Source organism: Tenrec ecaudatus, chromosome 16 (genome assembly GCF_050624435.1).
Source record: "Tenrec ecaudatus isolate mTenEca1 chromosome 16, mTenEca1.hap1, whole genome shotgun sequence".
NCBI lineage: Eukaryota > Metazoa > Chordata > Mammalia > Afrosoricida > Tenrecidae > Tenrec > Tenrec ecaudatus.
The window spans coordinates 40,558,445-40,586,392 of NC_134545.1; the positions used below are offsets into that span (position 1 = coordinate 40,558,445).

Sequence of the window (27,948 nt, forward strand, 5' to 3'; positions counted from 1 at the left end):
GTAGGCCCAGAGCACCTGACTGATGATTGATGTGTGCATGGGAGTGGGTGACCCCCTCTTGTCAAGGGGAGGCATCCCTGAAGGTACCAGATTGCTCTCTTTCTGGCCATCTGGCCCAGTCACCGTGTCTTATTCTGTCAGTCACTAGAACGAGCCCGAATGCTTGCTCCATCTTGGATATTCACTAGAAATTCTTAGACCTGGCAGGAGATGGCACTAGCCCTCTGGTTAACACTTGGTGATGGTACCTGCACATGTGAAAAGACACACAGGAAGCTGGGGGGATGCAAGGGACATGTCGGCAATGCATTCATCCCATAGATATTCCTTGAGGACATTCTCTGTGTAGTCAGGCTCAGGAAAGACCCTAGGCAGACAGTGCACCCCCAAGGTGCTCACACCCCACAGGAGGAGACGGCCCAAAGGCAGCGCCACTTGGGAATCAAATGTCAATGGATCTAATTTGCTGTTGTGGCTTATTTATTTGAAAGGCAGCCTTTCTGCCTGTGTTTTTGGAAGAGACTTTGGGGTGTTAGAGAGTCTCTCTTGGTTATAGCATTGCTTCTAGGGGTCATTTAAGACTTGGTGGCTTTAAGCAGTGGGTTGAAAAGACAAAGATTAACATTTAAAATTTGCCATCGGCAGAGCCTCAAATCTGCCAGCATCCTCTAGAACAGGACTTAGCAGTTCAGCCACAGTGACTGTTGTCTGTTCTTTCTGTGCAGTTTTCTAAGCTGGGAAATGGGAGGGCCAGGGAGAACCTGTGCGTGAATGTGAGTGTGTGTCTGCGTTCAGGACTACCATCTCCCTGTTCCTCCTACAGTCAGTAAAGTCCCCCATCCTGTGACAATGGGCTTCCTGATTCGTTAAAACATTCAGAAGCTCTGGGGCTTTTCTTCTCATAGGAAAGTCTCCTAGGGTCGCAGGTCAAATGGCAGCTGAGTTGCTCCCTCAGGGCCCCCCTTAACCCCAGCAAGTGACAGAATGAGATTAAGTAAATCCTGGACCGCCTGCTTCGGGCACCAGAGCAGATTTTGCATTTTACCTGGACAGGGGAGGCCTAACTGGTCAGAAATGTTAGTTCTGTTTTATTGCTTCCGCATATTTGTATCCCCACGTCCTTTCTTCTAAGCTGTCAGGCTTGGGGGAGACTGAAGAGGACCTCTAGGCCCCGGTGACAGGCAGATGCTTACAATGCAGAGCCTGGAATTTCAGGCTGTGGAGCTGAGACAATAGCACGGGGGCCGGGCTATGCCTGACCTTCTCTGGCTTCAGTAAAGATTGAAGTGGTCAAAGATTTCATTCTGCTTGGATCCATAGCCAGTACTCACGGAAGCAGCAGCCAAGTAATTAAACAACACAAAACCTTTACAGCGGTGAAGAGCAAGGATGTCACTTAGAAAACGAAGGCGCCCTTGACCCAGGCCGTGGTCGGTTCAGTCACCTCACGTGCACGTGAAAGTTGGACAGTGAATAAGGAAGGCCCTAGAAGAGGTGATGCGTTTGCGTTATGGAGTTGGTGAAGAACATTGGAGATGCCATGGCCAACAGAACAAACAAACCTGTCTGGAAGAGGTGCCGTCAACCTGTTCCTTGGAAACTTATTAGGAAAAAGTTTTATACAAACTGGCGAAAAAAGGCCAGAGAAGTTGCACTGAGCCATATTTTTTTATCACGTCAACGCCCCTGTGTATCCTTAAAGGGTACCAAGGTATGCTCTATGAGAGTTTAGTTAGGAAAGGAAACGTTATCCTATTGACCACACGACCCTGATTTTGCCCTTTAGATTTCTGTCTGTTCTGAGAACTCAAAGAACACTTAAAAGAAACGTGATCTGAGCCCTTTGAGGACTCCCGCACTGCCATGGGGATCTGGTGCACGTTGATGAGCACCGGGTTTTTCAGGTCAGGAGAGAGATGGGTACCTGCCTCCAGAAGTGCATAGTCCTAGATGGAAGATCTGTTGACAAACAGTAGCTTCCGATTCTGACATTGTTGTTTTAATAAAGCTCTCAATGAATTTGTAGCTATACTTTTGACCTCCCCTCCCGTTAAATCAGTACCAAACCCACTGCCATCTGGTCTAGTACAACTCACGGCGACCATAGAACAGAGTGAAACTGCCTTTGTTGAAACTGTACATCTTTTTTTCCTCTTCCAGTTTTATTGAGACATAATCCACATATGCAATTTAATAGCTAAACCCTATCAAGAATTGCAGTCATTACCACAATTTTTGAACACTTTGCCCCCCATAGTTAAATCGCTTTAAAAAAGTTGTGTAACCACTATTAGTTCTAGTACTCCCTCCCCACTCCCACGTTCATTTTTTGCTCCTGAAATCCGCTCACCATCTCTGTGTCCTACCCACTCCTTACACCCCCCATAAATCCTTGTATCAGTTATTATCTCTGTGCATCCGCTCCTATGTGCTTTGCAAACTGGGAACCCCAACAGAAACAATTAAAAACAAAACCAAGAAATAAAGTAGTAAGGACATAGTAATTATAATATAAAGATGAAAATATACACAATGTGTAAGAAAGAAAAGAGCACCATCAATATTTAAAAAGCCAGGGAAGAAATTTTTGTCATGGAACAAGCAAGAAATACTTGCACCTAGAACAAATTCAGGTTGGCTCAAAAGGGAAGTTCACTGACCAAGTATCAGTGATCTCTGTCTGATACTTAGGCTGCTCAAGACCCTTGCCTGTGGCTAGAGGGGACTTGCCTGTGACTTACTCTGACTTCCACGCTCCTCTGTAGCCTTCCTCCAGTTGGGGTTCACAGTGTGAGCTCTGGGACTTTCCCTTTCCTCATACTTGAATCTTGTACTTGTCATCCGTGGGTCGCACAAGCTGGTGTGCTTCTTCTGTGTGGACTTCGTTGACTCCTCACTTAGATGGCTCGTTCACTCTCCTACAGTAGAGTTTAATTTCACGACACCACTCAGGCAGAGTGATTCCTCCCACGTTCACTCTCCATTTCCTGACCTGTTTTTACTATGTTAACTCCTCAGCCTTTCCATATTAATTTCAGGATGGCCCTGTGTGTATTTACCAACAATCTTGCTGGAATTTGATGAAACTTATGATAAGCCTATATATCAATTTGAGGAGAAATTCTGAATTTCTTTTTCAAACAGTCAAAATCACAATTACAATCTATAGGAAATGAAGAAGCCTTGAGCTGACCTCCAGGTAGTTGGGCAAGAGTTAGAGAGATGGAACCACTGCCTTCAGACGTGCTTGATGATGTGCAGGTAGGAAGACATGAGGCGTTGATGTCGCACGGTAAAAATTCCTCATATTTGTGGAAGACCCGGGTTCCGGCCTGGCCAGTGCAGCCTCATGAACAGCAGCCACTCTCAGGCTTGCATTTGGCTGAATAGGTTTCAGTGGAAATTCTTGACTGAGACTGATGAGGAAGGACTACCAGCAATATCCTTCAGAAAAAACCAGCTATTGAAAACCCTTTGGGACCAGGGAGCAGACACCAAGGAACAAAAACCCTCATGGTGTGACCACCTTCCCCACATAAACGCCGAAGACGAATGTGTGCATAAGCAAGTGTGAAGAAGGCTTTTGAGAGATATAGTGTCTGGGGACTTAAAGGCTTGACAGTAAACAAGCGACCATCTAGCCCAGAAGCAACAAAGCCCACATGGAAGCAGCACACCAACATGTGCGATCATGAAGGGCCGAGGGGACCAGGTTTCAAACAGCAAAGGCATGGGAAAACAAATCATATCGTGAATGAGGAGAGCACGTGATCGGTACCCAATGCCCATCTGTACACAACTGAACATCCCTTGCAGAGGGGTAGTGGGAAGGAGATGAGTCACTCAGGGTTCAGTGTAGCAACAATGAAACTCACAGCCTTCCTCTAGTTCTTAAACGCTTCCTCCCCCCAACTATCATGATCCAAATTCTACCTTGCGGACCTGGTTAGACCAGAGGATGCACAGTGGTACAGATGGGATCTGGAAACACAGGGAATCCAGGTCAGATGAACCTCTCAGGACCAACGAGAGTGGCGATACTGGGAGGGAAGGGGAGTAGAAAACAGGAAGCAATCTTGGGGATCTATGTGTAACCTCTTCTCTGGGGATGGGCAACAGGAAAGTGGGTGAAGGGAGACGCCGGACAGTGTAAGATAAGATAATAATTTATAAATTATCAAGGGTTCTTGAGGGAGTGGGGAGTGAGGGGCAGGGAAAAAATAAAAATGAGCTGATTCTAGGAACCTAAGCGGAAGGCAAATTTTGAGAATGATAAGGGCAACGAATGTATAAGGATGCTTTACTCAGTTGATGTATGAATGGATTGTGATAAGAGTTGTATGAGCCCCAATAAAATGATTAAAAATAAAAAGAAAACCCTTTGGTTCATAGCAGCCCAATCTGGAACTGATCATAGGGAGGGCCCAGCACCAGGCACTGCCAGTCAGGGCCAACTTGGCAGCACCTGACGCACCAGCAGGAGGTCTGAGTTGAAGGACCCTGTGTGGCGCTCAGGGGTGGCCCAGCCGGGCTTACAGCCGTGAAGAGGTAGAAACAGCTGTGTCTTGCTGTTTCTGTTCACAGGGAGCAGATGGAATCCCAGTTGGGAAAGGAGGCCCGGTTCCGGCAGCTGCTGGCCCACAGCTCCCATGACTCAGCCATCGACACGGACTCCATGGAATGGGAAACAGAAGTTGTTGAGTTTGAGAGAGAGACGGTGTGCTGCTTTTGCATTCCACCCCCCTCCCCCATCTCCCCAATGTATAGACTTTGGCCTAGAAATGTGGCCTCCTTGCAATGTCTCTCAGTTTTCTGGGTGCACGTTTGGCACCTCTACTTTGGTCCTGGGGTCTGAATCCATTCTTTCTCACACATATCCTAGTGGGGTTGCAACGGGTGCTGGCCTGTGTCACATGATGGCTGCTGGCACGATACATGAAAGCAAAGGCAGATGTTTGCATGTCCTTAGTGGCCAAGGGATAGCTCACAGCAGTCCATAGACTCCCAGATTGGGGGTCACGTGCCCTTAGACCGAGCAGCTAGACTGCCATCCATGTTGGGGTGAGTGTGTGGAGTTGAGAGCCCAGAGTCTTCAGCGCGGTGTGACAGGTGCTGCTGCTCTCTTTACAGGAGGATGTTGACTTGAAGACGCTTGGGTTTGATATGGCAGAAGGCGTGAACGAGCCCTGTTTCCCAGGGGACTGTGGCATATTTGTCACTAAAGTGGACAAAGGGAGCATTGCTGATGGTCGGCTCAGGTATGTGGCAAGGAGGGAAGATGAGCCTCTTCAACCGGATGCAAACAGGCCCAGGCCCAGCGGGAGCCAGGTGGCAGTTCGGTGTGTACATGCTGGAATCTGAGAGACTGCCTGCTCCTGGCTGAGATCTGAAGGTGCAACTACTAATATTGTTCTGAAAGGAAGCTCCTGCCTGCTGGTCACCCCTGAGTCTGGCTTTCTGCAGGCACCCAGGATGCTGTCTTCTGTAGCTCTGGCTAGAAAAGGGCTCCGGTCATGTCTGTGACACTCCCAAGACGTGCCTGCACTTAATTACTCTTTCTCTCTCCCTCTCCCCTCACTCCCTCCCTCTCTGTCTTTCTTCCTCCCTCCCTCTGAGTTTTTAAAACTTTTTATTGTGAATTAGGTGGGTGTTGATAGATCACCTAGTTGTTTTTTGCGTTAAACACCCTGAACCACTCATCCGCCTCCCCATGGCATCCATATTCCAGCCCCTTCCCCCTCCCCCCGCTTGTCTTCCTCTTCACCCAAGTTAACCCCTAGCTACCCTAGCTACGTCCCTTTCCCCCAGCACCCCTGGTTACCCTCAAAATCTGTTTCTTGATGTTTTTATCTCTTCGTAGTAGTCTCCCAATACATAGGTAAGTGCTTGTAATGAACTAACTTCACTCAGCACGATGCCCTCCAAATCCATCCATGTCATGAAGAGTCTCATCATTATTCCTTAGCAATGCGTAGTATTCCATTGTGTGTATGTTCCAAAGTGTGTCCATTCTGCCACTGATGGAGTTTTAGCTTATTTCTTTCTTCTTGCTGTGGTAGGTGGTGCTCTAATGAACATGGGTGTGCATCTACCTATTTGTCCTGTGTTCCTTGTCTCAGGGGGTGGTTAAATAGCAACTAGAGTCATTGCCAGATAATCCGGTATTTCTATGAGGAAGCATCCTGGTAGCAGTGATAAGACAACTATGAAGGGTTTACTGTTTGCTAAGTGGACTCCTGGGTGGCGCACATATGCTCGCTTGCAAACCAGAAGGTTGCAAGTTTGAGCTCACCCAAAGGTGCTTTGGAAGAAAGGCCTGGTAGTAACCTGCGTCCCCCAAGTCAACGATGGAAAACTGTGAAGCAGTTTTACTCTGAAACCAATGAAGTTGTAATGAGTTGGGATTGACTCATTTGGCAACTGGGAGAAAAATGTGTTAAGTACCACTTTAAGCATTTAATATAAATCATTTTTTAAACACTTCACCGTACCCTACGATGTAGTTATTACCCATTTTGCAGGTGAGGATACTGAGGTTCATAGGGGCTAGTTCAGGGTCACATGGTTATGGAAATGTGACACAGCCTGGAAGAAGAGGTCTTTCTGAGTGTGTCTGGGCTCCTGCTGTCTAACCCTCTGAGACTGGAGGTGCCAGCCGGTCTCACACCTGCATGAGACCAGTGCAGTTTTGCCCTCCTCAGGGTCAACGACTGGCTGCTGAGGATCAATGACGTGGACCTCCTCAACAAGGACAAGAAGCAGGCCATGAAGGCCCTCCTCCATGGGGACGGGGCCATCAACATGGTGGTGCGGCGGAGGAAGTCTCTGGGAAGCAAGGTGGTCACGCCGTTGCACATTAACCTGAGCGGACAGAAAGGTAGCAGGCTGCCAGACGGACAGGGCTCTTTTCAGGAGTATATCCTTCCCCGGATAAGGCATTGCTATCTTAAAATGCCTGTGTGCTTTCCTTGTTAGAGACCATCTGTCCTGCATCTTACTTGTCTGAATGTTAGATTCAGTCCAATAGATTGCACATATATCTGACCCTTCCGATGTTTGGACAGGGTGCACCTGGCTTTTATGAATTATCGACAAAACGAGATGGGGTAACCACAGGGTGGGACCGCTGGGGTGATCGGGGCGGGGCTCGCCATGGCTGCTGCTTGCTTGTGGTTGCAGACAGTGGGATCAGTCTGGAGAACGGAGTGTATGCTGCGGCCGTGGTGCCCGGAAGCCCTGCCTCCAAAGAAGGGTCTCTCGCTGTGGGGGATAGGATCGTTGCGGTAAGTGTCCAGGGTGAGGCCACGTCTGTCTTCTGCAAATGGGCAATTAAATGACATTGGGGCAATTTGGGAAAGTTCCACACTGCGTTTTTATATTCTTCTTGGTCTTAGGCATTGTCACGTGTGATTATTTAAAACGGATTTTGCCCCTCATTAAATGTTTATGCTTTCTGTAGAAAATACTGAAGACATTTAGAGAGGGAAATCTGAAAATCGCTTATACTGATACCTCTGTTAGATAACCTTTAATATTTTTAATATGTTTCTTTCCAGGACTTTATTCTATACCTGCAAGCATCATTAGAACAATATCTATTTATCATATAAATTTTTATCACCTGAGTATACTTTCAAATATTAAAACATGATCTCTATATTTATTTATTTTTTTAATCATTTTACTGGGGGCTTTTACAGCTCTTAAAGCATTTCCTACATCAACAGCATCAAGCCTATTTGTACGTGTGTTGCCGTCATCATTTTCTAAACATTTGCTTTCGATTTGAGCCCTTAGTATCGGCTCCTATTTTTTCCCTCCCTCCCCGCTCCCACCCTTGTGACCCCTTGATAAGTGATAAATTGTTACTGTTTTCCTGTCTTGCACCAACCGCCATCTCTTACTCTTCTTTCTGCTGTTCCCCTCCTGGGTAGCAGGGATTGCATGTTGACAATTGTGATGAGTTCCCCTCCCTCCTCTCCTCCCGTCGCTTCCCCCACCCGCCCATTTCTGTACCCGAGGGGTTATCTGACCCGGATTCCGTGTGTCGGGAGCTCCTTTTTGGGGGAGGTGGTGGGGAGTGTTCTTCTTTTTTTTATTTTTTATTGGAGGCTCGTACAGCTCTTACCACAATCCATCCATCCATCCATGTGTCAAGCACATTTGTACATATGTTGCCATCCTTTTCCAAACATTTTCTTTCTACTTGAGCTCTTGGTATCAGCTCCTCATTTTTTGCCTCCCTCCACTCCCCTCGCCCCCTCATGAACCCTTGATGATTTATAAATTATTATTATCTCTTCATGTCTTACACTGACTGATGCCTCCCCTCACCCACTTTTCTGTTGTCCTTCCCCCTGGGAGGGGGTTATATGTAGATATTTGTGATTGGTTTCCCCTTTTTCCCCCCACATTCCCCTTCCCCTCCTGGTATCGCTACTCTCAGCTACTCTCAGTCCTGAGGGGGTTATCTGTCCTGGATTCCCTGTGTTTCCAGCTCGTATCTGTACCAATATACATGCTCTGATCTAGCCGGGTTTGTAAGAATTTGGGTCCTGATAGTCGGGGGGGAGGAAGCATTCAAGAACTAGAGGAAAGTTGTATGTTTCACCTGGTGCTAGACTTGTCTCTTCTTTGTGACCCTTCTGTAAGGGGATGTCCAGTTGTCTATAGATATGCTCCTATTTGACGCTTTTTGGGTTCTTGTGGAAAATCAGTTGTCTACATGCTGATGGTTTTATTTATGGGTTTTTTATTTTTTTCCGTTGGTCTGAGTATCTGTCTTTATTCCAGTACCACATTGCTTTGACCACCGTATAGTAGGTATTAAAGTTAAGAAGCCAAGCCCCTCCGACTTTGCCCTCCTCCTTAAAATTTTTTTTTTAATTTTTTGATTTTTTTGTCCTGAGGAGTTGTCTGTTAAATCGGGGTTTCTTCCCTCTCCATATGTAATTGGTGGTCAAATTTTCCCATTCTTTGAAGAAGGTTGTTGGTAATTAAATTGGGATAGCATTAAACTTATATAGTGCCTTGATTACGATCGACATCTTCACAATGTTGAGTCTTCTGATCCACGAGGATGGGATTTTCTTCCATGTGTGGAGGTCGCTTTTGGTTTCCTGTAGTAGGGCTCTGTAGTTTTCCATGTATAAGTCGGTTGTTTTTTTGGTTAGATAGATCGCTAGGTATTCCATTTTTTCTTGGCTATTGTGAAGGGTACTGCCTTCTTGATCTCTTCTGTGGTCTTGTCTGATGTATATAGTAAACCAACAGACTTGTGTTGGTTGATCTTGTATCTCACCACGCTTCCGTGTTCCTTTATAGCTGCCAGTACTCGTGCTGTAGAGCTTTTGTAGTTTTCAATGTATAGAATCATGTCATCTGCAATTAGTGATAGTTTCCCCTCCTCCTGCTCTCTCAGACCTTCAGTGTCCTTCTGCTGCCTTATGTTGTTAGCTAGGACTTGTTGACTGTGAACTGTTCAAGCAATGCAAGGTCATAAAGTGGAAAGTGGTCATGTTCCCTTTCTTCCATTGACTCCCGCTCCCAGAGATAATCTCTGGCCGCATTTGGTGGGTGTGCCCCAGACTAAATGCTCAGGGTACACATGCTCATCATACGCGTCACAGGGCTCTGAGTTCTCTTTTTAAAAGTACTAGAGTAGAACCAGACTGGGGTCCTCTGTAGTTTCCCTTCTACCTTGCAGCTCTGGTTCCATGTCAGTACTCATTAGTTTTATTGACCTTGTGGTCTTCTGTTTTTATCACATGTAGCTTAAATCTCACATGTGATGGCTTATAAGTTGTTTCAAATTTTGTCGATGGGAACAGTCCTAAAATCAGTTCCTCCTGTGCATATCCACTTTGGAAACCCTCATGGTGTCCCTGAGAGGCCAGTGGTTTAGTGGTCACATGTTGGGCTGCTAACCACAAGGCCAGCAGTTGGAAACCACCACCTGCTCCTCTGGAGAAAGACAGGCTTTCCACTCCATAAGGAGTCACAGCCTTGGAAACCCCCAGGGCCGGTTCTGTCCTGCCCTACAGAGTTGCTGTGTATCAGAAGTAACTCAATGACAGCGATTTTTAAAAATCATTTTATTAGGGGCTCATACAACTCTTATCGCAATCTATACATACATCAATTGTGTAAAGCACATTTGTACATTCATTGCCCTCATCATTCTCAAAACATTCAACAGTGATTTTTCATGGTTCTCTGCAGAGGAAACTCCTGAAAGTGCTGTGTAAATGTTGGGCCAAAGGGCAGCGATACGTGTGTGTGTTTCCCTTACATAATACTACACAGTGAAAGGTGAGACCGCAGTTTATGTTCTGTCTCAAACATTTGTGTACAAATTGCTTATAACATTCTCCTCATTCCATTCTGGCTGTTTGGTTTCGTTAATCTTGCTTCTTTGATGGCCTCTTACATTCTCATCATCACTTGAAAGTAATTGGTGACCATTTGGTCTCCTATAGGTGATATTGATATATATATTAAGGAGCACATTATTTACCAGTCATATCTGTCATTTCATACTTAATATTGTTAGCTAACTTTTATAAATGAACAAAGTCAGACATTTTTTCGTGGTACAAACAAAATCCCATTCATAACAAAAGAGTGTAAAACCAGTCTTTCTCTAGCCACAAAGGCCCGGCCTACTAACTGGGAAGCCTTTTAAAATGTGTTTTGTTTTATGTTTTATTTATTACTTCAGAAATGTTTAGAATATGTATCTCCAATTTTCTTTCTTCATCCAAATGGGATCAGAACGTCCAGTTGCTAACTTTGCTACTCTGTGTTTAGCAACGTGTTTGGGAGATACTTTATCGTTGCCCGCATCCATCTGCCTAATTCATCTCAGGACCTGCCTGCGGATCTTTAGTGGGGGACGTTCCAGCTATTGAACCTCTTCCCCTCTGATGGGCGCTCAGGATGTCCCTGCCTTTACCGAACACACTGAAGCAACCATTGCAACATCCCTTACTGGGAAGACCCTGGGAATGTGCCCAGGACTGGAGGCTCTGTGTGTTGAGCGTTTCATACAATCTTCTCACTGTACCACAGGGTCATGGCATTTGCACACACAGTCTGTGGGAGGAGGTTGCTTATTGTTTTTACGTCTTCGTGGATGCTTTTCAGACTTTAAGTGAGCTTCTTTGAAAAGCAGTATTACCGTTGTGAAGGAGTTTCAGATATGGAAAATTTAGAAAGGAAAAATCTCAAATTATTCTCCTACTTTATAATAATATTTGCTTTTTAAATTTTGATTTTGAAATGGTCATAGATCCACAGGAAGTTTCAAGAACAGTACAGAGAGGTCCCATGTACCTGTCGCTCAGTTTTTCCCTGTGGTTGCATCCTATATAGTCATCTCATCTAACCAGGAAACTGACATACATGTGGTGGGGTGTGTGTGTGTATAAGTCTAACTCATGTTATCTCATGAATCGTTTCATGTCACTAATCTGTATTACCACAAGATCTCTCTCCTCATCCTTTGTTTACTGTTAAACCCAGTCCTTTATACTCACCATCCCTAACCCCTGGCAGTTACTAATCCGCTCTCTGGTCCTACAAGTTTGTCATGGAGAATCCTGGGTAACGTCAGCAGTTAACACACTTAGCTTTCCAACGGAGTGTTTGCAGGTGTTCGTTCATTCAGAGGCAACTCGGAGAAAGCTCTGACAATCTACTTCTTTTTTAAAAAAAAAACAATTTATTAGGGGCTCATACAACTCTTATCACAATCCATACATTATACATACATCAATTGTATAAAGCACATCTGTACATTCTTTGCCCTAATCATTTTCTTTTTTTTCTCCTCTTTTCTTTTTTTACATTTTATTAGGGACTCATACAACTCTTATCACAATCCATACATATACATACATCAACTGTATAAAGCACATCCATACATTCCCTGCCCCAATCATTCTCAAAGCATTTGCTCTCCACTTAAGCCCTTTGCATCAGGTCCTCTTTTTCTTTCCCCTCCTTCCCCGCTCCCCCCTCCCTCATGTGCCCTTGGTAATTTATACATCGTTATTTTGTCATATCTTGCCCTATCCGGAGTCTCCCTCCCCCCACCCCCTTCTCTGCCATCCCTCTCCCAGGGAGGAGGTCACATGTGGATCCTTGTAATCAGTTCCCCCTTTCCAACCCACTCACCCTCCACTCTCCCAGCATCGCCCCTCAAACCCTTGGTCCTGAAGGTATCATCCACCCTGGATTCCCTGTGCCTCCAGCCCCCATATGCACCAGTGTACAACCTCTGCCCTATCCAGTCCTGCAAGGTAGAATTCGGATCATGGTAATTGGGGGGAGGAAGCATCCAGGATCTGGGGGAAAGCTGTGTTTTTCATCAGAACTACCTCGCACCCTGACTGACCCATCTCCTCTCCTAAACCCCTCTATGAGGGGATCTCCATTGGCTGACACTTGGGCCTTGGGTCTCCACTCTGCACTTCCCCCTTCATTCAATATGGTGTGTATATATACATACACACACACACATATACATATACACACATATATCTTTTTTTTTGCATGATGCCTTATACCTGGTCCCTTTGGCACCTCGTGATCGCACAGGCTGGTGTGCTTCTTCTATGTGGGCTTTTTTGCTTCTGAGCTAGATGGCCGCTTGTTCACCTTCAAGCCTTTAAGACCCCAGACACTTTCTCTTTTGATAGCCGGGCACCATCAGCTTTCTTCACCACATTTGCTTATGCACTCATTTGTCTTCAGTGATCCTATCATGGAGGTGTGCAGCCAATTATATGATTTTTTGTTCTTTGATGCCTGGTAACTGATCCCTTCGGGACCACTCGATCACACAGGCTGGTGTGTTCTTCCATGTGGACTTTGTTGCTTCTGAGCTAGATGGCCGCTTGTTTATCTTCAAGCCTTTAACACGCCAGTCACTATCTCTTTTGATAGCCGGCACCATCAACTTTCTTCACCACATTTACTTGTTCACCTGCTTTGGCTTCAGCAGTTGTGTCGGGAGAGTGAGCATCATAGAGTTCCAATTTAATAAAAGAAAGTATTCAGGCATTGAGGGAGTGTTTGAGTAGAGGCCCAAGGTCTTTCCGCCACCTTAATACTTAACCTATAAATATAGACACATAGATATATTTCCCCATCCTCCTATATATATTTGCATGTACATGTCTTTGTCTAGACCTCCATAAATGCCCTTTGCCTCCTAGCTCTTTCCTCCATCTCCCTTGACTTTCCTCCTGCCCTACTATCATGCTTCGTCACCACCTGGGCTAGAGTATACCTCTTCTCTACGCAACCTTACCCTTGATCATTCCCCACCAGGCCTGCCACTCCCCCCTCTCTACCATTTTGGGTCCCATGTTATTCCCTTGTCCCTGTGTTTGTTAACACCTCTTCCTTACCCCCCCTACCCCCCCACCCCAAGTCCCCCTAGAACTGTCGGTCCCGTTGTTTTTCCTCCAGATAGTTCATCCAGCCTGTCCTATTCAGACAGACCTGTGGAGACACTAACATGTACGAAAACAAGACAGAGGAAAACAAAGCAACAGTATACAACCAGACAACAAAACAACAAAAACAAACCACTGACAAAGAACAAAACAAAACACTTCACAAGAGAAAAGCTTGTAGTTAGTTCAGGGATCATTTGCTGGCCCTTAGGAGCGTTTTCCAGTCCAGTCTGTTGGGGCACCACGCTCTGGCCCCAAAGTCCACTTTCAGCATTCCCAGGGGACCTTGCCACTCCATTCCCTTGCTGTTCCGCTGCACTCCCCCAGTGTTTTGCCTCGGTGTGGTGGGATCAGGTCAGGTGCAATTCCCACCCTGTGTCTCTGGTGCTGTCCCCTGTATCGCCCTTAGTCACTGAGGGGCATCATTTCTCATAGTGGGGCCAGCCATGTTGTTTTCTCTGTGGACTGGCTGCTCTACTCAGGAGACAATCTACTTCTATCAGCCACTTTCTTTCCTTATTTTGATAAATCATTTTATTGGGGCTCATGCAACTCTTATCACAATCCACACATCAATTGTGTAAAGCACACTTACACATTCGTTGCCCTCATCATTCTCAAAACTCGCTTTCCTTTGGGTTCCTAGAATCAGATCCTCCCTCCCTGCTCCCACTCCCTCATGAACCCATGATAATTTATAAATTATTATTTTATCCTACACTGCCCGACGTCTCCCTTTACCCACTTTATGTTGAACACCCCCCAGGGAGGAGGTTATATGTAGATCCTTGTGATCGTTTACCCCTTTCTACCCCCTCTTCCCTCCTGGTATCGGCACTCTCAATGTTGGCCCTGAGGGACTCATCTGTCCTGGATTCCCTGGGGTTCCAGTTCTCATCTGTACCTCTGTGCATCCTCTGGTCTAACCAGGTTTGCAAGGTAGAATTGGGATCATGATAGTGAGGGGGGAGGAAGCGTTTAAGAACTAGAGGAAGGTTGTGAGTTTCATTGTTGCTACACTGAACCCTGAGTGACTCATCTCCTCCCCACTACCTCTCTGCAAGTGATGTCCAGTTGTCTCCAGATGAGCATTGGGTCCCCATCAAGTGCTCCCCTCATTCACGATGACATGATTCCCCTCCCTCCGCCCCCTCCTTTGTTCCTTGAAACCTGGTCCCCTCGGCCCTTCATGATCGCACATGTGGGTGTGCTGCTTCCATGTGGGCTTTGTTGCTAGCATCTGGGCTAGATGGTCGCTTGTTTACTTTCAAGCCTTTGAGACCGCAGACGCTGTATCTCTCAATAGCTGGGCATCATCAGCCTTCTTCACCACACTTACTTATGCACACATTCGTCTTCAGCGTTTATGTGGGGAAGGTGATCACACAATGACTTTGTTCTTTGGTGTCTGTTCCCTGATCCCTTCATCACCTTGTGATCGCACAGGCTTGGTTCTTCTTCTCTGTGGGATTTGTTGCTTCCGAGCTAGATGACTGCTTGTTTGTCTTTAAGCCTTTAAGACTCCAGACGCTATATCTTTTTATAGCCAGACACCATCAGCTTTCTTCACCACGTTTGCTTATGCACACGTTTGTCTTCAGCAATCATGTCGGAAAGGTGGGTATCATGCAATGACTGTTTAGCTGAGCAAGGTGCTATTGTATTAAGGGAGTGCGCATGAGGAGGCCCAATGTCCACCTGCTACCCTACTACTGAACCTATAAATATATGCGCATAGATCTATTTCCCCCATAATCATAAATATATTTACATATGTACATGTCTGTATTTAGGCCTCTACGTATGCCCTTTGCCTTCTATTTCTTTCCTCTGTTTCCTTACACTTTCCTCCTGTCCCACTAACATGTTCAGCCTTCATTCTGGTTTCAGTAATTCCTCTCAGTTACCTTGCCCTTGGTCACTCCCTACCAGTCCTCCCATCCCTCCCTGGCACTGGTTTTGAACCACTCCTTGTTCCCTTGTCCCTGGGTTGGCCAGCACCTCCTCCCTTCCCCTACCTCCCGCACTATCATGTCTTCTCTTATTGCTTGTCCAGCCTATCTTATCTAGATGGACCTGCAGAGATAATAATATGTGCATAAAATTGCTGATGGCGTTGACAGCACCAAACAGAGTGTCACATAGGAACATGGCGAAGATGGCAGCAACACTGACAAGCTAACAAACAAAGAAGCCACTTACCTGCAAAATTTTTTTTTACATTTTATTAGGGGCTCATACAACTCTTATCACAATCCATACATATACATACATCAATTGTATAAAGCACATCTGTACATTCTTTGCCCTAATCAATTTCAAAGCATTTGCTCTCCACTTAAGCCCTTTGCATCAGGTCCTCTTTTTTCCCCCCTCCCTCCCTGCTCCCCCCTCCCTCATGAGCCCTTGATAATTTATAGATTGTTATTTTGTCATATCTTGTCTTATCCAGACTCTCCCCCCGCCTCTCTGCCGTGCGTCTCCCACGGAGGAGGTTACATGTGGATCCTTGTAATGGATCCCCCCTTTCCAACCCACTCCCCCTCTACTCTCCCAGCATCGCCCCTCACACCCCTGGTCCTGAAGGTATCATCCACCCTGGATTCCCTGTGCCTCCAGCTCCTATATGCACCAGTGTACAACCTCTGCTTTATCCAGGCTTGCAAGGTAGAATTCGGATCATGGTAGTTGGGGGGAGGATGCATCCAGGATATGGGAGAAAGCTGTATTCTTCATCGGTACTATATCACACCCTGACTGACCCATCTCCTCTCCTAAACCCCTCTGTGAGGGGATCTCCAGTGGCCGACAAATGGGCTTTAGGTCTCCATTCTGCACTTTACCCTTCATTCACTATGGTATAACACACGCACACACACACACATATATATTTACACACATATATATTTTTTGCATGATGTCTTATACCTGGTCCCTTTAGCACCTCGTGATCGCACAGGCTAGTGTGCTTCTTCCATGTGGGCTTTGTTGCTTCTGAGCTAGATGGCTGCTTGTTCACCTTCAAGCCTTTAAGACCCTAGACACTATCTCTTTTGATAGTCGGGCACCATCAGCTTTCTTTGCCACATTTGCTTATGCACCCGTTTGTCTTCAGTGATCGTATCACGGAGGTATGCAGCCAATGATATGATTTTTGTTCTTTGATGCCTAATAACTGATCCCTTCGGGACCTCGTGATCACACAGGCTGGTGTGTTCTTCCATGTGGGCTTTGTTGCTTCTGAGCTAGATGGCCGCTTGTTTATCTTCAAGCCTTTAAGACGCCAGACACTATCTCTTTTGATAGCCGGGCACCATCAGCTTTCTTCACCACATTTACTTGTTCACCCACTTTGGCTTCAGCAGTTTTGTCAGGAGGGTGAGCATCATAGAGTTCCAATTTAATAAAAGAAAGTATTCATGCATTGAGGGAGTGCTTGAGTAGAGGCCCAATGACCTGCAAAATTTTAAAGAAACAAAGAAAACAAAACAAAAGCCTGTTAATAGTTCCAGTTTTGTTTATTGACCTTTAGGAGTATTTTCCGGATGAGTCTGATGGGGTGCCACATCTTGGCCCCAATGTCCATCCTTTACACTCCTTCGGGGCCTCCTTGCTCTGCTTCCCCCGCCTCTCTATTGCATGCCCCCCGTGTTTTGCCTCAATGTGGTGGGGTCAGCTCAGTCATACATCCCCCACTGTGTCTCTGATGCTGTCCCTTGTAGGACCATGGGTCAGTGCAGGATGTCTCATCTTGCAGTGGGGCCAGCTATTTGGTCCTCTCTGTACATTGGGCCCTTCGAGGCAGGCTATCGTCCTCTGAGCTTGGTGGGCCCAAATGTGCTCCGCTCCGTTTCTCGTCCTTCTTTTGCATCAGCTTCCTTCTGGGTGTGGTAGGTCAGTTCCTTTCCCACACCAGACGATCTATTTTCAGTTTCTGTGGCACTCTCTTCCATGGTGGGGGTCGGGCTGATTCTGATTAGGGCTGGTGTATGGTCCAGTCTTTTTGTGGATTCCTCCACGTGTTACGTTGCCCTCCTGGTTTGGCGCTTCATGGTGGGGTATGTATGCACATTCCAGTTCTGGGGGGACACAATCAATACTCTTCCCCCTGGTTGGGTTAGTGCCCTGTTCCCCCCGTTCCATCAACTCAGTTTCTCCCCATCCTGATTTCTCCCTCTACTTGCCCCCCTTACCCTTCTTTATGTTGGACTCACATGTACCTCCCTAGGTATGGCCTGCCTACCCCCAAGTATCTGTGCTTCCACCCGTTTATTGTGAGATAGGTGTTTATTCTTCTATTCCTGGCGTGCTGATTGTACTTACCTCAGGGGATTCATGTTATACCTGTCCTTTTGAGTTTGGCTTACCTCGCTTAACATGATCCCTTCCAGCTCTTCCCATGAAATGACGTGTTTCATGTGATCGTCTGTACTTTTCATTGCTGCATAGTACTCCATTGTGTGTATGTGCCACAGTTTCCTAATCCACTCATCTATCGATGGAAACTTAGACTGTTTCCAAGTCTTTGCCATTGTGAATTGTGCCGTAATAAACATTGGAGCACAGATGACTGGTTGGGTTTTGTTTGTTGCTTCCACTGGGTATATGCCCAGTAGAGGGATGACTGGATCACAAGGTAGATCAATTTTCATTTTCTTTAAGTATCTCAGATTGCTTTCCACAGTGGCTGTATAAATCTACACAACCACCAGCAGTGGAGGAGGGTTCCTACTTCACCACAGCCCCTCCAATACGTCTTGCTCTCTGATTTTCTGTGATTTGGGCTAGCCTCAGGGGTGTTAGGTGGTATGTCATGGTTGTTTTAATTTGCATTTCTCTTATGGCTCATGACCTGGAACACTTTCTCATATGCTTGTTGGCCATATGGGTCTCCTCCCAGGTGAAAGTTCTTTTCAGTTCTTTTGCTCACTTACTTCTGGGGTTAACTGTTTCCCTCCTTTTGCAGGTCATGATGGTGTTGTGGGTTTTAGTAATGAGCCCTTTGTCTGATGTGTCATTACTAAAAATCCTCTCCCAGTATGTGGGTTGTCTTGTCACCCTCTTGGTGAAGTCTTTCGAGGTGCACAGGTGCTTTATTCTTATTAAATCCCATTTGGCGATTTCCACTTCACCTGTGTGTGTGCCTTTCCCTGTTGCAGTGAGCTTATGAATTCCCTGGGCCAGTGCTCTGAGGTTAGTCCCAAGTCCCTCCTTGATGGTCCTGATGGTTTGAGGTTTAACTTGTAGGTCTGTGATCCACCTTGAGTTTATTCTTGTGTGTGAGGTGAGGCAAACGTCTTGTTTCATCTTTCTACATGTGGATATCCATTATTTCCAGCACCACTTGTTAAAAAGGGCATCTGCTTCCCACTTGATGGTTTTGGGACCCTTGTCAAAGATCAGTTGTCTATATGCTGATGGTTTTATTCTTGGGCTTTCTATTCTTTTCCACTGGTCTGAGTGTCTGTTGTATGCCGTACAACGCTGTTTTGACCACTCCAGTTGTGTAATAGGCATTAAAGTCGGGTAAGGCAAGTCCTCCAACTGTGTCCTTCTTCTTGAGTAGTTCTCTGCTAATTCTGGGTTTCTTCCCTGTCCGTATGAAACTGGTGATCAGTTTTTCCAATTCTTTGAAGAAGGTCGATGGTATTTGAATTGGTATAGCATTGAACTTGTAAAGTGCTTTAGGTAAGATTGTCATCTTTACTATGTTAAGCCTTCCAATCCACGAGCAGGGGATGTTCTTCCAATTGTGGAGGTCGCTTTTGGTTTCCTGTAGTAGGATCTTATAGTTTTCCTTGTATAGGTCTTTAGTTTTCTTTGTTAAATATATTCCTAAGTATTTCAGTTTGTTCTTAGCTACTGTGAAGGGCACCTCCTTCTTAATCCCCTCTTCCACGATCCTGTCCCATGTGTATAGAAAACCTACCGACTTCTGTTTATTGATCTTGTATCCTGCCACTCTTCCATATTCCTCTGTTGCTGTAAGTACTCCAGCTGTGGAGCTTTTGGCGTTTTCAATGTATAGGATCATGTCGTCTGCAAATAGCGATAGTTTCACCTCCTCCTGTCCCATTTGGATCCCTTTGATGTCTTTCCGTTGTCTTGTGTTGTTAGCCAGAACCTCCAAAACAATATTGAATAAAAGTGGAGACATCAGCCACTTTCAACATTGTGAAAATGCCAATACTACCCACATCAATCTATAAATATAATACAATTCTGATCCAGATCGTAGGCTCATTCTTTAAAGAAATGGACAACTGAACCAGAATAAGACCCAGAATAAGTAAAGCAGTACTTAAGAAGACAGAGTTGGAGGCCTTCTATTTCCTGAATCTGTCTGTTATCCAGCTACCACCGTAATTCAACACTGCCTGAAACTAGTACAATGATGGCTATGTGGATGAATGGAACAGAATAACTCACCGCTGCTGAGTCCATTCTGACTCTTAGTGACCCTGTAGGTGGGCAGGAGGCAGAAGTGAAGTAATATTCTAGAGGCAGTCTGCTGTTAACTCGAAGGTTGGAGAAGATAATATTCCTCAAGAGGGAGAAGAGGAAGCAAAGGAAAGGAGCAGAAACAGGACAAGCTACTCAGAGGCTTGATAGTTTAAGTTGTTGAATATAAAATTAATGATCTGAAAGGTAAATCCCCACCTAATTCACATTAAAAGTTTTTTTAATTAGCGATTGAAAACCCTAGAGTACAGTTCTTTTATGACAGACATGGACTTGCCATGAATTGGAAACAACTCCACAATTGTGCTTTTGTTGCTTTCTGATATAAATTGAATCATACAATCTGTGACCTTTTGAGACTGACTTTTTTTCATTCAGCACAATACTCATGCAACCCAACTAGCTTGCTGTGCCTGTCACTAGTTTTGTCCCTGTTCTTTTGCTAGGCAGCGTGCAATGGTCGGGAAGTACCCATTTGTTTACCGTGTCCCACTGCACAGATACTTGGGAAAGATTTGAGCTTGTCGGTGGGGGATATGAGTAGGGAGTTAGAGATCAGGGTTGTGAGATTCTTTGTGGATTCTGATGATGCTTTAGTAAGTTGACAAAGTCTGTATACATCCATGATCTCACATTGTTTGTCCTCATTTCCTTTAAGTTTTTACAGGGAGGAGTAAGGCTTGGAATTAGGGAGTTGTGATCAAGTGTCATATAAGAGGAAACAGCAGGGCTGAGCTGATCCTCCTAGATCCTTGGTTTTAGGGTTCCAGATAGTCAAGCATCTTTCCCCAGAATGGTTAAGAGGAGGTGTATTCATTGGCCTCAGCAGTACCACAGTTAGGCCCTTGCATCTTCGTGAGAAGGGCTCTCTGTCCCACTGCCAGCTCCATATCTAGCATTATACAGACCCCATCTCCTGTCCAACGTAACATGGCAGCTGGACACCCCCATGGCAGAGTGGACCTGTAAGCTCAGGCTTACCTCACTGCCTGTGGCCTTGACCAACTCTCTGTTCACCCTAGATCAATGGCATTGCTCTGGACAACAAGTCTCTGAATGAATGTGAATCTCTGCTGAGGAACTGCCAGGACTCCCTGACCCTCTCTTTGCTGAAGGTAAGCCCTGTTTGAGCCTGGCTTGTCTTGGCTGTCTCGGACGGGCAAAGACCAAGCTTCTGCTCAGCATCACTGGGACCCTTTTGGTTTGCACAGTGGTTTTTACCTTGCAGTAGGATTGCTGGGTCATTATCTGGTAATTCTGTGCGTGAATCTGGACTAAATCCTTGTTTACAAACAAAAGCAGTTATGAAGAAAATCTTGGGATGATCAGGCATATTTGAATATGGACTGGATAATTAATTGATGTTAGGAAATGGTTGCTAATTTCTGTGGTATAATGGTGGTATTGTGGTTACATCAGTTAAAATTGTTGGTGGTAAAGTCAAAATATTTGTAACTTATTTTCAAATGTTCTTTTAAAAAATATATTTTCAAAGTCCTTCAATATAGGTATCTCACTGTCCAATGACTGTGAATTGATTCTAACTCATAAAACCCCTAGACCAACATCAGGCACCTTCAATATAGAAATAGACGGGAAAGAAAACAAGTTGGTAAAACAGTGTTGAATCCAGACAGTGGGTTTATAAGTGTTTTTTGTACTTTTCTACAGTGTAGAAAAGCATTACAATAGGAATTTGGGAAAGATAGGCCCATACATTTCAAATATATTTCAGTCAGCGATATATATATTTTTATTATGTAATAAATAAACAACATACAATTTTACCATTTTAACAATTTTTGAATGTGCTATTCCATGGCATTAATTATGTTTATAATATTGTGCAGCTATCACTGCTATTTGTTTTAAAATTTTTTGTTAAACCTCAAACCACGAATCTGCTTTCTGTCTCTGCATCTGTGTATTCTAGGTAGATCATAAAAGTGGGGTCTGTGATGAGTATCTCTCACTCAGCACGATGGTTCCAAGGTTCAGCCATGTCGTGGCTTGTGTTAGAACTTCGTGCATCTTTATGGCTGAGTATTAGATGCCATTGTGGGGTTAGAGTACCTTTTGATTGTCCCTTCATCAATTGTTAAAATGTGTTTTTTCCGCCTTTTGGATATTAGGAGTGACATTTGGTGTGCAGTTAGAGGTTTTGAGCCCTTGCTTTCAAGTCTCTTTGATAGATCCCTAGAAGTGGAACTGCCACATCACAGGTCATTTAAGGACTCCTGATAGGGTATACATTAGGCTACTAATCAAGGTCAGGGTATTCATTAGGCTGCTAATCAAGGTCAGTATCAGCCACTCATCAGGGGAAAGTCGACACTGTCTGCTCTCATTAAGATCGGCAGTCTTACAAACCCCACATAGGGCTGCCATGGGTTGCCATCGACTCAATGGCAGTTGGCTTGATGTTTCAATTTGTGGTAATTCTCTGTTTATCTTTTTGAGGAACTGCCGAACGGTTATCCAGTGGCCGTCCCATTTCAAATGAAGGGCTCCAACTAAGAGATGTGCTTTTTGATAATGCAGTTTCACTTTATGTTTATTCATTTACTTTTGTTTGAATGTGCAGGACCCCATGCAGGTTACGTCAGAATGTGCTCACATGCTCTTCAAAGTGGCCAAGGCCATGAGCAGAGCCAGTGGGCAGCCTCGCCTGTCAGAAGGAGAGGTGGTGCGTGCACATGTGCGTGTGTGCATGTGTGGGGGTGTGTGTGCACATGTGCGTGTGTGCATGTCTGTCTGTCTGTCAAGGGCAGTATGGCCTGCTCCTGATCACTGCTGTCTACAAGGATGGTATTCCCCGACCTCCTTCGGTCTCACCCTCTCCTACCCCTATGCAACTGTCTGCCTAGGTGTTCCCTCAGAACTCCTCATGGAGTGGCCAGAACATATGTGAAAACCTCAAGGACTCGGAAAAGACCTTGAACCTTCGAATCCACGGCGCGGAGGTGCAGGCTCACAGTAAACGGAACTTGATGCAACATAATAACTCCACACAGACAGACATCTTCTGCCTGGACCGGCTGGAGAGCAGGAAAGAGAATACAGCCCCAGGAGCTAGCAGCTCCTTCCTCAACAAGCCTTTCTCTGGGGGGCCCTTTCAGGTCTCCCCCAAGACCTGCACCAGTGCCTCTGAGCGCAGCCTGAGCTCCTTCCGCTTGGACCCACCTGGGGAGCACGGCCATGGGCTGGTGGAAGCTCGCAGCCGCCGGTCCCTGTTGCCCTTTGAGACAGAGGGGGGTCCCTGTGGGGTGACAGAGGTCCTCTTGGACAAGGCAGAACCCGAGAGCTCTAACAGTGGTGGGACCTGGCCCAAGGCTGTGCTCAGCTCAGTGGTGGAGCCTGAGAAGCTCTCTGTTTACAAGAAGCCAAAGCAAAGGAAGTCCATCTTTGACCCGAATACTTTCAAACGACCTCAGACACCCCCTAGAATCGACTACCTACTTCCGTACTGTGGGCCCACGTATCCCCCACAGGCTCCCAAGAAAGTGGAGCCTTTGACACCCCCAAAACCTCCCAGGAGAAGCAACTCCATTAAGTTCCACCACAGGCTTGAGACCAGTTCTGAGTCCGAGGCCACGCTGGTAGGCAGCTCCCCATCCACCAGTCCTCCAGTGGCCCTGCCACCTGACCTGGACCCTAAGGACCCCATCCCCTCGTCACCCCCTCGCAAGGCCAGAGTCCGCATTGCTTCCAGCTACCACCCAGAAGGGGATGGAGACACCGACCTACCAGCCAAGAAGCCTTGCGATGAGGACCTCACCTTCCAGAGGGTGGATGAGCTGGCCCAGAAGCGCTACCGGCCCAAGTCTGCTCCCGGCTTCCGGCCCATGCTGCCTTCAGTGGCGCCCCCTGTGCAGGGCCTGGAGGTAGGACGCTGCCCTAGTGAGGTGGGGTGAGGGCCTGCTGGTTGCTGCACACAGTAGTTTGCCACCACTAACCAGTGCTTCGCCCTGGCGTCTTTGCTTTTACCTGTGTGGCGAGGCCAATGTGAACCGGCAAAAGAGTTTGGAAAGGGGAATGACAGTCTCCCCTAGAGATTGTCAGAGAGGGGCACTTGAGGGTAGCATTTCATCTGCTTACTCAGCAGGCAGCTTTTGCCCTCTCCCCCAAAGCCTCGTGGGTAGACTGGCCTGGAAGCATGGGGTGAGACACCACTGGCAGGACGCCATGGTTGCCCTGGTGCTTGGTTAGCTTCTCGAAGGGAGACCTGGTCGTGGCCAGAGACAGCATTTCAGGAACTGATTCTCACTGTTCCCAGCAGATGAAGTGTTTGTTACAACTGTGCAAGTTGTGTTGCATTGTTGGGTGTGCCTGAAACACATCTGTGCTCTTACCTTGTTCCAGGTGTTAGCCACCCTTGAAAAGCTAACTCATGACCCCCAGAGGCAGCTCTGCTGCCCGTAGGTTTTCCCCGGCTGGTGGTTTGGTAGATGAGCAGGTCTGTCTTGCAGTCCCCTCTAGTTTGGGGGATTGAAGAACCCTCCTCAGTCGCACAGAAGCATGTAGGCTTTCACTGACAGACGTGTGGTAGTGGCTGTGCATGAGGGACATCAGCCAGAACCAAACTAGCTCTCCTGCATAGAAGATGATAATTTTACCACTGGGCCGCTGACTGCCACCATTTTACACACGTAATCCCATTATTTGAAAGAACAGATTTCCCCCCACCCACCTTCTTTCTAAAGCTTTATTTATTCGGAAATAATTTAAAAAGCTGTTCTTTTTACATGGTGGGATATGCGTTGGGCCAACTACAAGGTCAGCAGTTAACAACCATGAGCCATTCCTCAGGAGAAGGAGAAGGCTTCCTATTCCTCTAAAGAGTTCACAGTCTTGGAAACCCAGAGGTTCCGGTCCCCTCTGGCTTCTAGGGCTGCTCTGAGTCAGAATGGACTCTCCAGCAGGAGTTGGGCTGTGCGGTTTGGGTACCGTCTAAGTGTGCGAAGCAACAGGATGTCTTGCCTCCTCTCCCCACCATCCCCTTGCACATTGGAACGGGAGGGGCTGGAGGAAGTCTGCAGGCAAACATGCCTCCCTCTTTCCTGCTTCCCCACCACTGCCCCTGTTGTTGGTCCCACAGGAACAGAAGTGCGCCCCGGCCAGTGGAGAGCTTGCTCCAGAGTTCCAGGAGTGGTCCCCTTACTCCCCTGTGCATTCCAGCCGGAACAGCAGCCTTGCGCTCTACCCCACCCGGGTGTCTGGGGGTGAGTTAGCGATGCGGGCTGGTGACAAGGTTGGGGTGGACTTTCAGAGCTGCCTATCTCAGGAGAAAGGGGGGCAGCAACTTGAGAAAGTTACTACATGTTCAAGAATTGCTGATCTGCCTGTGACCTTTCATCTGTTGTGCGTCTCTCCCATTCACAGCAGCCCTGGGAAGTAGGCTGGATAGAGAAAGGCTTGATAGCAAATTCGGGGCTAGAGTGCTGGTCTTCTGAGTTCTTTCTCTAAAGATGCTGCTGCATCCTCCCTGAGAAACACGGAGAGTGGCTGCAGGTCGGGCCTGGGGCGCATGTGGGGCCATGTCTTCACCGAGCCCATTTCTAGGCACTGTTCCCCGGAGTATGACCCCGAGCACCACCGTCAGCTCCATCCTGAGGAATCCCATCTACACTGTGCGGAGCCATCGGGTCGGCATCTGCAACTCCTCTTCGATCCCCAGAGAGGGTGGCACCCAGGGTTTGCATCCCAGGTAGGTAAAGTCCTCCCCGCCCCCATCCCCAAGACCTCTGTGGTGTCCCAGTGTGGTTCCTGGCCAGAGATGCTCGTCTAGCTGGGAAAGGACTGGTCAGAGCATCAGAAAGACTGTTGTAAACCCACTGCCATCAAACCAATTCGTGCTCCTAGGGGCTCTCCAAGAGGATAGACTTGCTCTCAAGGGTTTCTGAGATGGTAAATCTTTCCGGAGCTGGCAGCCTCATCTCTCTTTCTGATTGGCTGTGTTAGACCAGGTTGACTAGAGAAACAAATCCAGTGACATGCATGCTTGTATAAGAAGGAGCTTTATATCAGAGAGTAATTGTGTATTAAGAAAACATCCTAGCTCAGTCCAGATCAAGTCCATAAGTCCGATATTAGCCCATAAGTCTGATACTAGCCCATACGTCACTCTTCAGACTCACAGCCACATGCAGTGATGCAGAATGCAGGAAGATCACAGACTAGTGGCTGCAAAGTCGTGTGGATCCAGTGGCAGTGGACCCATCTCCAGGGCTCTGGCTGCCATCAGCATTGTGGCACCATATAGCTTCTCAACAGGAAGGTGAAGCAGAGAGAAAGTGTGGTCCGCTTCCCAGGAGAAAAAGAGAGGACGTTCCCAGAATCCTTATGCTTGGACCACGCCCACAAGGAGGCATCATTAGGCTGTGACCTGATTGATAGGCTAAAATCCACCCCTTCATTCTTTTATCAAGTTGACATGAAAATATGTAACCACAGTAGCCGATGAGTTTGAATGGCCAGCCTTTCAGTTAACAGCCCAATGCTTTCCTCACAGCACCACCCCCCCGCCCCTGACAACTGAAAAGATGTTCTCTGAATTTACCAGCAACCACTGCCATTGAGGGCTCGTGTGCTAAGCACCGTGCCTTTACTTTATAAGTACATCTTGTTCACTTCATGGCCAGCTTATGAGCTAAGCACCTTTGTTGTCTCAAGGAAGCTGAGCTTTGTAGAGGTGATTGGAGCCATTGGTGAAGGTTACTCTTTATTTCATTCATTTAGTTATTTGACAAGTGTTTATTGAACACCTACTATGTGCCATGGTCTATTATAGTTTCAGGACAAAACATTCAAGCTCTTTGCTTCTGTGCTGCTTTGCATTCATTGAGGGCAGGCAAAAGGAAACGTGTGTACAATCATACTATTTGTGGCTGGGCTGATCATAAGTCCGTGAAAAAGGGCGACCATATGGTTGTGACCTGAACGAGGGTGACAAATTAGATTGGGTGGTCAGGGAGGGTTGTGGAGCAGAGAAGATGCTGTGAAGGCCAAAAGGATGGATGCGATCGCACTCAAGGACCTGGGCAGACCTCCCAGGAAGGAAGCTGTAGGTGCCTCCTTTCAAGTGGGCACCGCTCAGTGAGCTCAAACGGAACATTGCAAGGGGTCAGTGATTCAGGAGAAGGTCACAGATTGGAGGGGACAGACAATGTAGGTCGTGATAAAGTGTTGCATATTATCCTGAGCACAGGAGACTTCCACAGGCCTTGAAGCAGAGAGAGATGTCATCTCATTTCACAACTAAAAAAAGACATTGCTAGGATTTAGCCACACCCCACTTATTTGAGCCATCCCTGACTCCTGGTCCTTTAGCTCCCTCCTCTCCAGCCCTGCTGCCCTGCATGAGGCTTACAGGCCTCCACCTCCCCCACCCGGTCCCTGGTGCCCATCCAGCCTCTCTCTGTCACATGTTCTGTGGAGAGGCTCTGTCTCTCTTGTCCACCAGGTTTCAGATCCCCCATTTCCCACTGTGGCAGTGCCTTCATCACCGTGAACCAAGTCTTAGCATCCTGACGTTAGCTGCTCCATTTGTGCTCGTGGTGTGCAAGGCCTTCAGTGGATGCTACCATGAATAAGCGACTAGATGGTGGGGGATTTATCTGTGAACGGCAGGTCTTTGGGGCCTTTCTGCCACCAGCTCTGGGAGTCATTAGTCCCAACTCAGCACAGGACCCACATCTAGCTCCAACCTTTCTCCCAAGCCCTGTCATTTCTCCCCCAGTGTCCAGCATCAAGTACGCCTGAGCTTGGATCTGAGCCACAGAGTCTGCAGCGACTATTCGGAGATGAGAACCTCCCATGGGTCCAACTCCTTGCCTTCTAGTGCCCGCCTTGGTAAGAGCACTGGGGTCCAGCCCTGCATCCTTGTACACACAGCTCCAGGTACCGAGCCCTTTGATCTGAGGCTGGGGCCGGCTTGTTCCCATGGAGGGCTGGGCCCTTTTCAGAGTAGACTCCCCCACACTTTCACTATTTTCTTCATCTCTCCAACTTTCCACAGTGGCCA

General features: G+C 46.8%; 1 protein-coding gene across 3 annotated transcripts in view; it reads left to right on the forward strand.

Moving 5' to 3' along the window:
* Positions 1-27,948, forward strand: part of DLG5 (discs large MAGUK scaffold protein 5) — a 183,263-nt gene that overhangs the window by 120,798 nt on the left and 34,517 nt on the right. For all 3 annotated transcript variants that reach the window (XM_075535107.1, XM_075535108.1, XM_075535106.1), the window contains exons 10-18: positions 4,585-4,717; positions 5,131-5,258; positions 6,702-6,877; positions 7,180-7,283; positions 20,948-21,040; positions 22,793-23,809; positions 25,024-25,147; positions 25,488-25,632; positions 27,664-27,776. In XM_075535107.1, the coding sequence (XP_075391222.1) occupies positions 4,585-4,717; positions 5,131-5,258; positions 6,702-6,877; positions 7,180-7,283; positions 20,948-21,040; positions 22,793-23,809; positions 25,024-25,147; positions 25,488-25,632; positions 27,664-27,776 (2,033 nt within the window). The remainder of the gene's footprint in view (positions 1-4,584; positions 4,718-5,130; positions 5,259-6,701; positions 6,878-7,179; positions 7,284-20,947; positions 21,041-22,792; positions 23,810-25,023; positions 25,148-25,487; positions 25,633-27,663; positions 27,777-27,948) is intronic.